The sequence below is a fragment of the Stegostoma tigrinum genome, chromosome 21 (assembly GCF_030684315.1).
Source record: "Stegostoma tigrinum isolate sSteTig4 chromosome 21, sSteTig4.hap1, whole genome shotgun sequence".
Classification (NCBI taxonomy): Eukaryota; Metazoa; Chordata; class Chondrichthyes; order Orectolobiformes; family Stegostomatidae; genus Stegostoma; species Stegostoma tigrinum.
The window spans coordinates 26,000,808-26,014,835 of NC_081374.1; the positions used below are offsets into that span (position 1 = coordinate 26,000,808).

Here is a 14,028-nt window from a genome sequence, read left to right on the forward strand (position 1 = left end):
CCAGTTTAAGAAAGGAAAGAGATTGCAGGATCTTTGGCGATGATCTTTTCATCCTCGCTGTCCATGGGTGTAGTGCCAGAAGATCGGAGAGAAACAAATGTCATTCCCTTGTTCAAAAAAGGGAATAGGATAACCCCAGAAATTACAGACCAGTTAGTCTCACTTCAGTGGTGGCCAAATTATTGGAAAGGGCTCTGAGAGATAGGATTTATGATTGCTTGGAAAGGCACAGTTTGATTCATGATAGTCAGCACAGATTTGTGAGGGCTAGATCATGCCTCACAAACCTTTTTGAATTCTTTGAAGAGGTGGCCAAACATGTGGATAAAGGTAGAGCAGTGGATGTGGTATACATGGATTTAAGTAGCACATTTGATAAGGTTTCTAATGGTAGGGTCAGGCAGAAAGTAAGGAGGCATGGGATAGAGGGAAATGTGGCAGATTGGATTCAGAATTGGCTGACCCTTAGAAGACAAAGGGTGGTAGTGGATGGAAAATATTCAACATGGTGCTGAGTTATGAGTGGTGTACCACAAGGATCTGTTCTGGATCCACTTCTGTTTGTGATTTTGTAAATGATTTGGATGTAGGAGTGGAAGGGTGGATTAGTAAGTTTACTGATGATACAAAGGTGGGTTGAGTTGTGGATAGTGTGGAGGGCTGTTCTAGGTTACACAGAGACATTGATAGGATGCAGAGCTGGGCTGAGAAGTGGCAGATGAAGTTTAACTCTGAAAAGTGTGAGGTGATTCATTTTGGAAGGACAAACTTGAAAGCAGAAGACAGGATTAATGGAAAGATTCTTGGCAGTGTGGAGATGCAGAGGAATTTCAGGGATCATGTACACAGTTCCCTGAAAGCTGCCACCCAGGTGGATGGTGTTGTTAAGAAGGCGTATGGTATGTTAGTTTTCATTAATAGAGGGAACGAGTTCAAGAGCTGTGAAGTTATGCTCCAGCTATACAAAACCCTGGTTCGTCCACGTCTGGAGTATTGTGTCCAATTCTGGTTGCCTCATTACAGGAAATATGTGGAAAAGTTGGAAAAGGTACAGAGGAATTTTCCAGGATGTTGCCTGGAGTGGAGGGAAGTTCTTACAAGGAAAGGTTGAGACAGCTAGGCCTTTTCTTTTTAGAACAACGAAGGATGAGAGATGACTTAATAGAGGTGTACAAAATGATCAGAGGTGTAGATAAAGTGCATAGCCGCGACTTTTTCCTAGGGTGGAGGTAGCTATTATAAAGGGTTATAGTTTTAAAGTGAGGGGAGGTACATACAGGGGAGACATCAGAGGTAGGTTCTTTACTCAGAGAATGGTAGGGGTGTGGAATGCATTGCCGGAGATGGTAGTGGAGTTGGCCTCTTTAGGGGCATTTAAACAGCAATTAGGTAGGCATATGGATGACAGTAGAAGGTAGGGGTGGAGGTTAGATAAACCTTAAGCTTAGGGTAAACGTTGGGTACAACATTGTGAGATGAAGGGCCTGTACTGTGCTGTACAGTTCTATGTTCTGTGTTCTAAGATGGCAGTTCACCATTGCCTTCTCAAACCCAACTAGAGATTGGAAATAAATGCTGGCGCAGCTGGCAATGCCCACATCCACTGAATGAACTTAAAAAAAATTCTGACCAGCATAAAATTTCAACTGAAACCTTTACCTTTATTGCTTCATTTCACAGCATATAGGAAACTATGGTAGAACAACACACGGCTGGAAGAGCACAGCAGGCCAGGCAGCTTGTGGAGGAATGGAGTAGTCAATGTTTCGGGAAGGGTAATACATGAAATGTTGACTACTCCTTTCCTCCAGATATTGTCTGGCTTGCACTGTTCTTCCAGCCTCCTGTTTGTCTACCTTGGATTCCAGCACCTGCAGTTTTTTTTTTGTTTCTAACTAACTATAGGAAAATACAACTACATCTAGATGAATTATACAGTTGTACAAAATAAATGTGGATGTTTGAAATGAGACATGAATTGAATTGAATTACAAACTTCAGATGACTTTGGGGTTTTCTTGGTAAAAGTTGCATTGATTTCCCACATTCACAATCTACTATTTAGCATTGTTCACGTTAGGTTTCACTCATGTAGTTGCACTTAGAAAGTGAGCGTTTGTTGCAGCCCTGAGTCCAGGGACAAAAATAACTTGATTGAAGGAGAGAGTTTTACTCATGTAGAACCTCATAGTACTATAGTGTGCAATTAATCCTTGGGTGTAAATGTGGGCAGTGTTGGTTGCCTTCATGATAACAATGTGTTCCTCTGTTCAATTAATGTAACTCAAGATGAGCATAGATCCTATCCAAGCAACTTAAAATTATTCAAATTGGGAAAAGTCTGGTTTGGATAAAGGGGTGCTCAGGGAGCTGACCGACAGGCACTAACATTTTCTGTTGAATTCAGCGTAAATTATCTTTGCATTTTGAATTTGCATTTGCCTCTGGCCATGGAGCGAAATGGCCTACTCCTGTTCTGCTGTTCCTCTGTGAAGCCTCAACTTGTAACGTATTGAACTTAGGTTGAAGAAAACAGGAAGATCAGTAGAAAATTTATAAATGCATAGCTAGGGTAATAATGGTTAAGTTTGTAATACATCTACGTACATGTTAAAACATTAAAGTACTGTGAAAACATGAGAACCATCACTGAATTCATTCATATACTTTATTATGAACAGTAGTACAGTAACGATTTTGCCAAAAATATTTACCTTTTTGTTTCACTAAATGATTTGGTCACAGTTTTAAAGAACTCAAAGAACCAACATACATCAACATATGTCTATAAAGGAGGACAAGTGCAATGGAAAAATAGAATTTTAATGCATGTTAACATTAGTATTGATATGGGACCTCATTTTTAAATAAACTGACAGAAATATTGACAAAAAGATAAAAGATTCAGCAACATAAAATATGTAATTGTACCACCAGGACCGCTGCTGAATCCCTGTGCATCTCATGATATGCTGCGCCTGTTGCTTATTACATGCAAACTTTATCACACAACATTACTGTTTAAAAGTGAGGATAAAGTTTGCATTCTGCTTTTCATTAGGTGTAGCATGAAGATACAGCGAGTACCTGGAAAGACAAATAGTCTGTTGCCATTTGTTTCAAGGAGATTTGAGTATAGAAGTGAAAATGTCTTATTGTAGTTTTATGGAGCTTTTGGAATGTTCTGTGCTGTTTTTTTCTCCTTATCTAAGGAATTATATACTTAACATTGAGGAAGTTCACTGGATTAATCTCGTAGATAACAGACTTGACTTATAGAGAGAGAATTAAGAAACGGGTCTGCATTCTTTACAGTTTCAGTGAGACCAACTCTCTTTCTTTGAAACTTACAAAAATCTCATTGAGCATGATGAGAATGATATAGATAGGATATTTCCCATCACTGGTGATTCTGGAACCAGAAACCACAAATTCAAGATGAAGGGAAGGCCATTTAAGACTTAGATGAAGAGGAATTCTTCACGAAAAGGGGGCTGAATTTTTTGACTTCTCGAGCCCAGTGGGCAGTGGAAGCTCATCATTGAGCAGGTTCATGACAAAAATCGATAAGTTGCTGACAGTAATGACATTAAGGCATATAGAAATAGTGAGTGAAAGTGGCATTGAGAAGATGAGCAATCATGATCTAGAATAGCTGGGCAGCTGAATGGACTGAATGGCCCACTCCTGTCTCCATGTTCCTGTGTAGAAGCAGTTGCACCATTCTTGGTCCACACCACTTTTATTTTTTCCAGGCCTGTGCGATCTTCAAGTTGGACCTTGAGACATTTATCAAGTGTGCATTAGAATAGAAATGTGAACAGTTCCGTACAAAACGTGTTCTTTATTTTAAAGAAACTTGAAATAATCTTTTTACCCATTAATGTACATTTGTTGGAATGAAAATTACATAGTACTTGGACCTCTGGGAATGTTTTACACAGGTACTCTGCGTTCATTTACCATAGTCTTGTTTCATCCATAGTTATTGTCTTGCTTCTTTTCTCGCTTTATTCCAGCCTCTTTCAGTCTATGTTGCAATATTATCCCATCGTCTGAATTTTCTTTGTTTTTCAGCTTCACTCTCTTGCTCCAATAGTGGCAGGATAAAACTGTTGGCTGTTTGTTTCTAAAGTATGCTCTTGGCTATCTTTCTCTCTCTAATTAAAAACTCTTTTGATTCTGAAGCATTGCTACATTTGTTCCTTCCTAGGAAAGAGGGGAACCCCTCTAGGATAGGTTACACAGATCAGTTGAAGAGTCAGTGAGCAGCCTTTAGTGAACATTCAGTTAGCCAGGAGCATTGAGGAAGAAGCTGGATTGGTGTACACAGCTAAAGTGCAGTTATTAGCAATGAGGAGCTGGGAGCTCAGTGAAACCTTGGGAGTTGTTTGGTAGTTTCATACAGCTAAGGCTCTGAAAAGTGTGTTGAGAGCTGCAAATGCAGCTGAAGGTCATTGTCTCTGTTACTGATATCAGTTCAGTTGAGACCAAAAGTTGCTGTCTGCCAGAGAGTTGTCATTTGGGCAAGGGAACATCCCTTGTCTGATGGTGAAGCTGGTAGTCAGGGCAAAGGAATGCCTGAAAGCAGCTGAAGAACTGTGGTTGTGTTAGCGATTTAAATTGCGAATTCAGTGGATTACAATCTCTGAAGACATTGAGCAACCTGCAGGCGAGCAGTTATTAAGGCCATCTTAGTTGAGATGGCTTCTGAGGGAAATCCGAGGCTATGGTCTTGAAAAAGAATAGCTCTCTTGTGAGGCATACAAAGCTTTAAAGGCCTTTTGGGACTTACTAATATTTGGATGGTTTGCTGAATAGTTGTGGATTTGCCTTGGTTATATCTGTCGCTTAATGTCCAGTGATTTGTTTGGCCCTAGCTTTCCTGTTAATTCTTGATGTCAGAATGAAGTAGACAGTATTGATTCTTCAATTTCCTGACGTGTACAGTAATTTTATTTCCTTCCTTAAAATTATGAACTCTTTTGGCTTTATTTGTTAAGTAACTGAGAATTCAAATGTTTTCAGTTGAACAATTGGTCTCTAAGCCAGATTGTAATCCAATTTGGGGTCTGATCTGGTACCAGAGGTACTCAAGACAATTTCATGTTGCAAAGGGAGTCAGTCCTGTCACCTATGGCATTTAATTGCGGGGAGAGAAGATAATGAGGTTGATGTAGGAAGGGTTACCAATTAGAAATGACTGCAACATAAGTGGTTGCACCATTCAGAATGTCAGGTATGCAAAAGACAAGGCATGCGTGGCCAGAACTCAGGTGAAACTAAGAACTATTTGAAGCCTCATCAAAAGAGAGAACAACTCTTTTGAACTGTACACAAATGAGCCAAATCCCAATGTTATGACTCTAATTAAAGAGTCTTGACTCTAAAGTCAAGAGTAGAAGCATTGAGATTGAGACTGTGAATAATTTTAAGTATCTTAGCTTGATGGTAAACACCAAAATCCATCCAAGGTTAAAATCAAGGTTAGCTTGACTATGACCAGAGGCTTAATAAGTGTCTTAAGAAGACATTAGACAAGGTAGAAATGCATAAAGACTCTGAAATTTTGCTCAGTTTTCAAGATGGTGAAAAAATAGATCACTCAACACTGGCCAAAATTTGGGCTACAAACTGGTTTTTCCAGGGACCAGAGTTTTGCTGTAGATTAATTTTGGAAATAGAAAAGACAATTCCTCCATCTGCAGTGCCAAATGAAAAAAAAAAGCACCTCTGGACCTCTATCTAAGGGTCACTGGACTCAAAACAATAGCTCTGTTCTCTCTCCAAAAATGCAGCCATATCTGCTGAGTTTCTCCAACAATTTCATTTATTTCAAAAGTCCAGCACCTGCAGTTCTTTATTTTATTCTATCTATTCTATCTGATAAGGTTTCAACAGATCATATAAATACCTGATGAAAAAAGTCAGATGTATTAGATCAGGAACTCTATTCACTTGAAGAATAAACAGTTAAATTGACTGACTGGGAAAAGTTTTGTTTCATGTTTTAAGTTCTAAATAATTCCACTGAACTTTCACCAACTGAGTTCTGCTAATGAAAGGTGTCAAATGATGAGCAGCTGAAGGTGATCGATCTAATAGACTAAGACCATTCCATCTAACAAAGATGGATGTCACTGAAGCGGCCTTGGAGGTATTCATGACTGGCCTCAACTGGGTAAATAATCCCATTCTCAGAACATTTCAAAGAATAGCCACAATCTCAAAGAAATTGGTGGATTAAATATCTCAAAATCCAGCCTAACCACATGCCAAAATGCAGGCTGCTGATTGCAAATGTTTCATTTCTTGTGTAGCATTCCAAGATTTTTGCCACATTTCACAATCCATTTGCTAGGTGTTATTGTGCACACATCACTGAAGGTTTATGACTAATGCAAAGCAGCCAAAGCAAACAGGAGTGTATTGATAGAATCACTCAGTGCTCATCAAAGGAATCCATTCTATTCACAGGTTATTGGCTAGACAGCATCTGGACAGCTATGCCCAGTTTTGATTCCACCACATAATATTGCAGACTTGGAAGTGGTTCAAAGTAAGCTATAAGAATTATTCTTACGTTTAGACAAACTTAGTTGCTCAGATGTTCTTAAAAGTTGGTTCTAATCATTTTTGAGTGATGTGGATTTGAGGAGAGCAGGCATGGCATTTAATATGAATTGTGTTGCATGTCTGTTGACAGGTTATTTCAGATTGAGAATTGGGAAAAACTGGGGACATGCATTTAAACTAACCAAAAGTAGGTATAGGCTAGATGTTAGAAGCTTCACTTAACAGGGTGTAGTGAACCTCTGAAATGCGTTGCCAGTTTGTGTAGTGACTATTTGCACACTGTCGTGATCGCAGACCAGGTATATTCTCAGAGTGGTCCATCAACAATAATTTATATAGCTTACATATAGACCCTTTTAGTGTCCAACTGTTTCAATTTAAGAATACCTAGCAGCACGACCAACCAATTTGAAGTCACATGCAAGAGCTATCTTAACTTCAGTAGTCAAGCATTTGGAGGCTTTACCCACAGGTGGACTGAGAAAAACAGGTCTTGGTGCGACTAGAGACTCCTTTATTTCACTTATGACTGCAGGTTGTGGAGTTTGGTCACCTGTTTTCAGTCCCAGCAATTTTGGTGTCTCTCTCTGACTCCCCGCTGAGAGACAGTGACTACTTCAAGGTGTCTCTAATGGTGGTCAGATGATTGTACTATAAATGGCTTTATCCAGCCAATTTTATTGCAATCAGACAAAATAGCTGCAAATATAAATTGTGATGATTCATTTGTTCCACAAAGCAGGCTCAATAATTCTGGTGATATACCTCCCATCACCTGTTCAGATCTTCAGGAGCTTTTGAGCCTATACCCTTTTAAAGAGTTAAATGGACATTCCTGGAATTCTTGAATTCTTTAGAGGCCTTTTGTGAACAGCGCAATTCTGGTAACTTACACTGTCTATTTTTGGCTGTGTTTGAATTCACTAGAGAAATCATATGCCTTTTTGAAGTTATTTTAAGATTCCTTGGGTGGAATCTTATCGGGCTGTAAGTGGTAGGGCTGTAGCAAGATCTGGGGCAGAATCACATGAGAAGTAAAAGCCAAACTTGGCTAAGAGTACTCCTGTCTGACTACTGGGGGGAGGGAATTAAAAATGTCTATTGAGCCAGGGACAAGAATGGGGGAGACTCAAGGAGTACATCAGGTCAGGCAGCAGCAGAGGAGCAGGAAAGTTGACATTTCAGGCCCGGATCCTTAATCCTGATGAAGGATACAGGTTTGAAACATCAAATTTCCTGTTCCTCTGATACTGCCTGACCTGCTGAGTTCCTCCAATTGACTCTGACTCCAACGTCTGCAGTTCTTGCTATCTCTGAGACTCAAGGAGTATGTGGAACAGCATTGTAGGGCATGGTAGGCTACAGACAATGGGGTTAGCAGTAGTGATCACCACCCCCCTCCACAAAGGGCAGCATAGAAGAGGGCTTCATGGAGGTCTACTGGTAGGGTTCATGGTGCCAAGAATCAGAGGTGAAATTTAATGTAGTGCATGTTCCACATGGGGCAATATGGATGGAAATAAGCTATCGTGGTAATGTGAGACTAAGGGGACGTAGAGGCATTTTTGGGCTTTGGATGGCCTGGGCTCAAGGCGTTTATGAGCTATATTCCCTGCCATCATTTCCATTCTTTAGATATGAAATATTACTAGAAAATGATTGGGACAATCCCAAGGGCGAACAGAGTCAGTGTCAGTTGATGGGCTAAGGAGAGGGATTCAAGTTTGCTAGGCAATAAAACATTGAAGGAACAAATACACAAAGCAACCATTTACAAACTCCAGCTTTATTTAATTTGCAATTGTTTCATTGCTCATACACCGAGCATGTAGAGTGAAGGTGCTTAGGGGTCAGATGCTGGCCAATGGTGCTTTGCAACGTCAGTGTTTGTAAATTGAATATCAACATCTTGACAATGCTGGAGTTAGTAGAAATGATGTTACAAAAGGCCAATACGGACCAAAGGTGAACACATCCTGCATGCAGTTTCTAAAGGATGTCCGTACCTTTGCTTTTGAGCATCAGTCATGTTAGTTTAATGATGATTTGTACCAAATGCAGGGAGAAGACGAGTGTTTGTTGGCTGTTTGTAGTACAAAGGGTTTCAGAGGGTTACAATCACTGCTGTTTTGATAGAATATGTTGGCCATTCAGCCAGCATGGCAACTTCACCAAGTTGCTGCAAATACTGAGGCTGAAGCTGAATGCATGATGGAAATATAGTGCTCCTTTTCAGGATGCAGCAGAGTATCTCACCGTATGGAGGAGTGAGTGCAGCTCTGATCTGAATGGTATGCCATCAGTACACCTGCCCTTTTGCTCCTTAGGTTGCCAACATAGGTCATTTCTACTGAGAGTCTTGGCCTACCATTAGTGGGATGTTGGTTGTTGTGGCTGACTTCCTGCCAAGGATTTGATGAATGCTGACAGCTAGCCCAGGGGCAGCAGCAAAACAACATGGAGGACAAGAGAGAGGCCAGTGAGAGGCCATTCCACGAGACTCCTCAGGATGCAAGGGGTCAGCCAGAAGACCAGATTTTTCTGATGCTGGCTCTTTTTCATGGAGATGAGCAAGGCACAGTGTGGTCATAGCTCCTTATGATCTGACACACTATGACGGGACTGTCGTTTTTGCAGTGGAGTCTCAGGGATATAGGAGTACGTGGCCACCTGATCCTGGTAGCTATAAAGGTGACAGTCACAATGAACTGGGGTGGAATGGTGGCTCAGTGGTTAGCCCTGCAGCCTCACAGCACCAGGGACCTGGGTTTGATCCCAGTCTCGGGCGACTGTCTGTGTGGAGTTTGCACATTCCCCCTGCGTCTGTGTGGGTTTCCTCTGGGTTCATCGGTTTCCTCCCACAGTCCAAAGATGTGCAGGCTAGGTGGCTTGGCCATGCTAAATTGCCCGGAGTGTTCAGGGGTGTATGGGTTACAGGGGCATGTGCCTGGGTGGGGTGCTCCAAGGGCCCATGTGGACTTGTTGAGCCGAAGGGCCTGTTTCCACACTGTAGGGATTCTATGATCTGACTCCTTCCAGAGATCAGTGGGAGATCCCTGTGTTATCTTATAATTATGCATGCATAAATTCAGCAAGTGTGTTGGATGCTGTCTGTGTGATGTTATGTGGCTCACTTCATTACTCCATGAGGAGATCAGTGCTGCTGATAAGGCATTGGACTTTGGGAACATAGTTGGCTTTCCTCAGATGCAGGGTGCCGCTGATTGCATATTATGCACGTCGTACTGAGAGGGCTGTGTCTCAACACTGTGGAGTTCTTCAATAGGAAAAGGTGCCACTTGATTAATATTCAAGTGATTTATGATCACTCTTACCATTTCCTGGAGGTGTGTGCCCTCTCCCCTGTCTTGGAGCACCTTGTGTTTGAGGGTTCAGTTGGTCAAGGGGGACAAAGAATGCCCATTGCAACCATGGACCTTGGAGCCATTGTGCAACTTGCTAACTGATGCAACGTGCAGATACAATGCTACTTATATGCTTTAACCAACACCATGTGGAACAGACGATAGAATTGTTGAAGATGTAGTTCCACTCCTTGATCAGGCCTGGCAGCTGGCTGTGGTGTGGGTTGGGGCAAGCCTCCAGTGTAATACTTAAAGTGTGCTTCATCATACTGGCATGACTGGCTCTGCACAACTGTAGCAGGCAACATTGTTAACATGCTGGTTGCCAAGGAACTGGGAGAAGAGTTAAAGTATTCCACGGAGGAGAATGAGACAGTGGGGAAGAAGAAGCTGCCCTTGTCCATGACAAACTCAGGTGCATTGGATTATACAAGCCAGACAGAAAGCCATTTCCAAATGAGGAGAGCTTGATGCAGCTGACTATCATGGACTATAAAGCAGTCATGGTGCCAAAATCTGTTCTGTGTTGCTGGTATAAACTTCAGGTTCTGTTGGTTTTATTTGTGTTCCCTTGTGTCTATAAATGAAAGCTCATGTTTGAATTTCTCTGATTGCTTGCCTTCCCAAGGAAGAAGTAACAAATAAAGGCAGGGATAAGACAACCACGCTGACAAGGGGAGTCAGGAACAGCTGAATAGCAAAATAAAACATACAATGTGGTGAAGATTAGTGGGAAGCCACATGATTTGAAAATATTTACAAACAAACAGAGAATAACTAAATAAACAATAAGGGAGGAGAAAATGAAAATCAGGGTATGCTAGCTAGCGATATAAGAGAAGATTTCAAGAATATTTTTTAGATATCTAAACGTTAAGACAGAGGCAAGAGTGAACATTAGACAGTTGAAAAATGAGGCTACAGAAATGGTAATGGGAAACAAAGAAATGGCAAAGGAACTTTGTATCAGTCTTAATGGCAGAAGACATCAGTAGCGTACAGGAATTTGAAAAGAGTCGGGGAACAGAGGTGAACATAATGGCCATCACTAAGGAGAAGATGCTGCGGAAGCGGAAAGATCTGAAGATGGATAAATTACCTGGACCGGATGGATGGACATTGTCCAAGTGCACAATGACCTTTCAAAGATGGCACAGGAACAAGAGCTGTCAATTTTTCAGTGGCTATCTGTTGGGTGGTTAATTGGCCTGTGAATGGCACACAGAAAAATGGCATGAGAATTGGACATGAAGAACAGTGTTGAGGGAGTTGGGGAGGGTGGGGGAAAGGAGGTGGTTCTGATACGATAAGGAGAGAAAAGTTCACGAGGCCTTGCAAGAGAAATCCTTTCAAAAACTCAATGCAACGCAGGCTTATCCAAAAATATGTAAAATTCAGCCCCTTGTGTCCATTTTAAACCCAGATTAACTTTATTTACAAAATATACACATAATTACTCATTCATGACATTAGTTTCAACAGGAAGTAGGCTGGGTTATTTGAGGAGGTGGCAAATAATTTCATATCAAAGTAGTATTTATCACTTAACATGTGCATTGTCAATGTGATCTTCTGAGTTGGTTTTGATTGACAAAAGAAATCAGAGAGAGCTTTTGTTTGAATTCCCTTATTGAATCTTATTTTTCTTTTGGTGTTTAGCCTATCCAAGGAGACAATATATGGCTGCAAACGAGGGGTAGCACGTGTGAAGTCATAATGCTCCCAGAATCCTGAGTATCAGGCAAGTCTAGAAACTGGCCTCATCCACAAAACTGGCCAAATAATAACATTAAAATAATCACAAATACAAGTTTTCCTAATTGTACCCATTTTTGGACCTATAAAGAAGTTCGTAGAATTAAGCTTTTTTTTAAGGGTTGGAAAGAGTGGCAGCCACATTTTAAAAGCATTCAAGTGTAATTTTGAATTTACAAAGATATGGAATTTTACACATTAATGTCAATAGTTAATAGTTCTGTGCAGCTTTTAAATAATTTCCCATTCTTTACAAGTGGGTTGCTCACAGATGGTTGATTTGACATTCTGATGAAAGTTACTTTATTTTCATGGTATACTGTTACAGTTGTTGCAATAAAAATGCAGCAAGTTAGTACTCCGAAGAGTTTCAAGGAATTTTTTTTGCAGAAAGGAAGTAACTTTCTAAAATGCTCTGAATGCTCTGCTTGATGGTAAAATTTTTTTATGTATTAGTCAAATATGTTTGAACTGAAATCTGAACATACAAGTAATTTCTGTAAACTGGATTACAGTTGCAGTAACTTGTGGGCAATGCGTCTATCTTATATGTAATGCAAAAAAAGACTAAAGTTTAGGAAAGCACAATTTTGTGCACGGGTAGATCTATACCTTATTCATTAACAATCTGAGCTGATGGAATACTTACTTCCTGGAGAGTGTGTGGACACATGCCTTTACCCAAGCAAATATTGTTTCTTGAGCTTTTTCATGTACCTTTCAGCTCAATGGATATTCTATGATTCAACTTTGTACAAAAAAACCTCCATATTTACCTAAATATCTCTTCAGGGTAATTAACAAGTTTACAATTCGCAATGGATTGGTAATCTTACTAGCCCATTACAACTAAGAATGGATCATATTCAGAAAAGATCCCTCTATGTCCTTGCCCTGAGCCGAACACTGAGCTGTTTAAGAATTCCGGAGAAGGGCAAATAAAGAAAACACTCAAGTAAACAAATCAGTGTCACTTGGGAATCATGTAACGTTTTGATTCAACATATGAAACCAAAATAATTTATTCTGAAACAGCCACAGCTAGTCGAAGTATTAAAATAAGGTTGTTACGAATCATAATTGTTTCTTGATAATTTGAACCATCAGGAGGTGGTAGATAGTAGACGTACCTCAGCTGGCTTGTCGCAGTAACATGTGGGCGTCCATAAATTACATAAGAGCAAACAGTGCAACAATTCCACAGTCACTGTCTCAAGAGACTGCAAATTCTTTACTTCTTTCCCATTTAATCTAAGTATTTGCATTCGGAACATTTGTTGCTGTTATTTTCATCCCCCATGGCCCTTATTTTGGACACGTTTTAATCTATAATTACTGTTAGATTACTCCCTTTTGTTGTTATTCTTTTCTTGATTTCTTTCAAGTGATGTGCCCTTATTTTAGACATGTTTTAGTCCCTAATTACTGTTAGAATACTCCCTTTAGTTGTTATTCTTCTCTTGATTTTTTTTGCATGGTGTGCGCACAGTTGATTAGAAGACTCTACCAGAGCTCCATTTGCTTGTTGTCAGTTTAATGACGTTGGTTGATTTTAATATTAGCAGGATTGTTTTTAATGGGCCAAATACTTGACCAGGATGTATCAATTGCTGAATTGTCTAGTAGAATTTTTTTTTGGTACAATCTTTGCTAATTTGAGCAGATAAATTTATTGAGCTCTGATGAAAGGTCACAGACCTGAAATGTTAGCTTTTTTCACTCTCTCCAATCTTGCTGCCAGACCTGCTGAATATTTCCAACAATTGCTGTTTTTATTTCAGATTTGCAACTTTCACAATATTTTCCATTGTGAATATTTTAATTGCTTATGCAATCTATTGTCAACTGTCAGAACTAGCATGATATGTATGCACAGCCTTCTGAATTATGTTAATTTGCACATCCTTGCTGATCATTACACATGAAAACTCTCTTCAATCTTTTAGCAGCCACAAAATTCTTTAGATCTGTGGGCAGGAAACTGGTGATGGCCACAGATTTTCTGCATTGGGATGCACATTAAATGTCACCTTAAAGCAATCAAATGATTTTCTTATTCATGGACACACGTTGAAATTTAATCCATGTGAAAACGGCTACAGTAGTCCCATCGTCAGACATTAACAGAGGAAGCATTTTCATCAAGACAAAATCACAAACAGAAAATGAGTTGTAGTAATCAACTAATTATACTCAGATCATTATAGCAGATAACAGAGAAAATATTATACAATTGTATCGAGCATAAATCCCAGATTCAATATTCAAATTAAACAATTTAGACATAAATACGTTGTTGGATGAGTAGAATTGTTTTTAAAATTGAATATTG

General features: G+C 39.9%; 1 protein-coding gene across 7 annotated transcripts in view; it reads left to right on the top strand.

Moving 5' to 3' along the window:
• LOC125462633 (chemokine-like protein TAFA-5) overlaps window positions 1-14,028 on the top strand; it is a 386,744-nt gene that overhangs the window by 292,381 nt on the left and 80,335 nt on the right. For 2 of the 7 annotated variants that reach the window (XM_048552858.2, XM_048552857.2), the window contains exon 4: window positions 11,601-11,683. The exons of 4 other annotated variants lie outside the window; for them this stretch is intronic. In XM_048552858.2, the coding sequence (XP_048408815.2) occupies window positions 11,601-11,675 (75 nt within the window). In that variant the 3' untranslated portion in view covers window positions 11,676-11,683. Of the gene's footprint in view, window positions 1-11,600; window positions 11,684-14,028 lie in introns of those variants that run through there. One more of the 7 variants, XR_007249687.2, reaches the window with a different exon arrangement.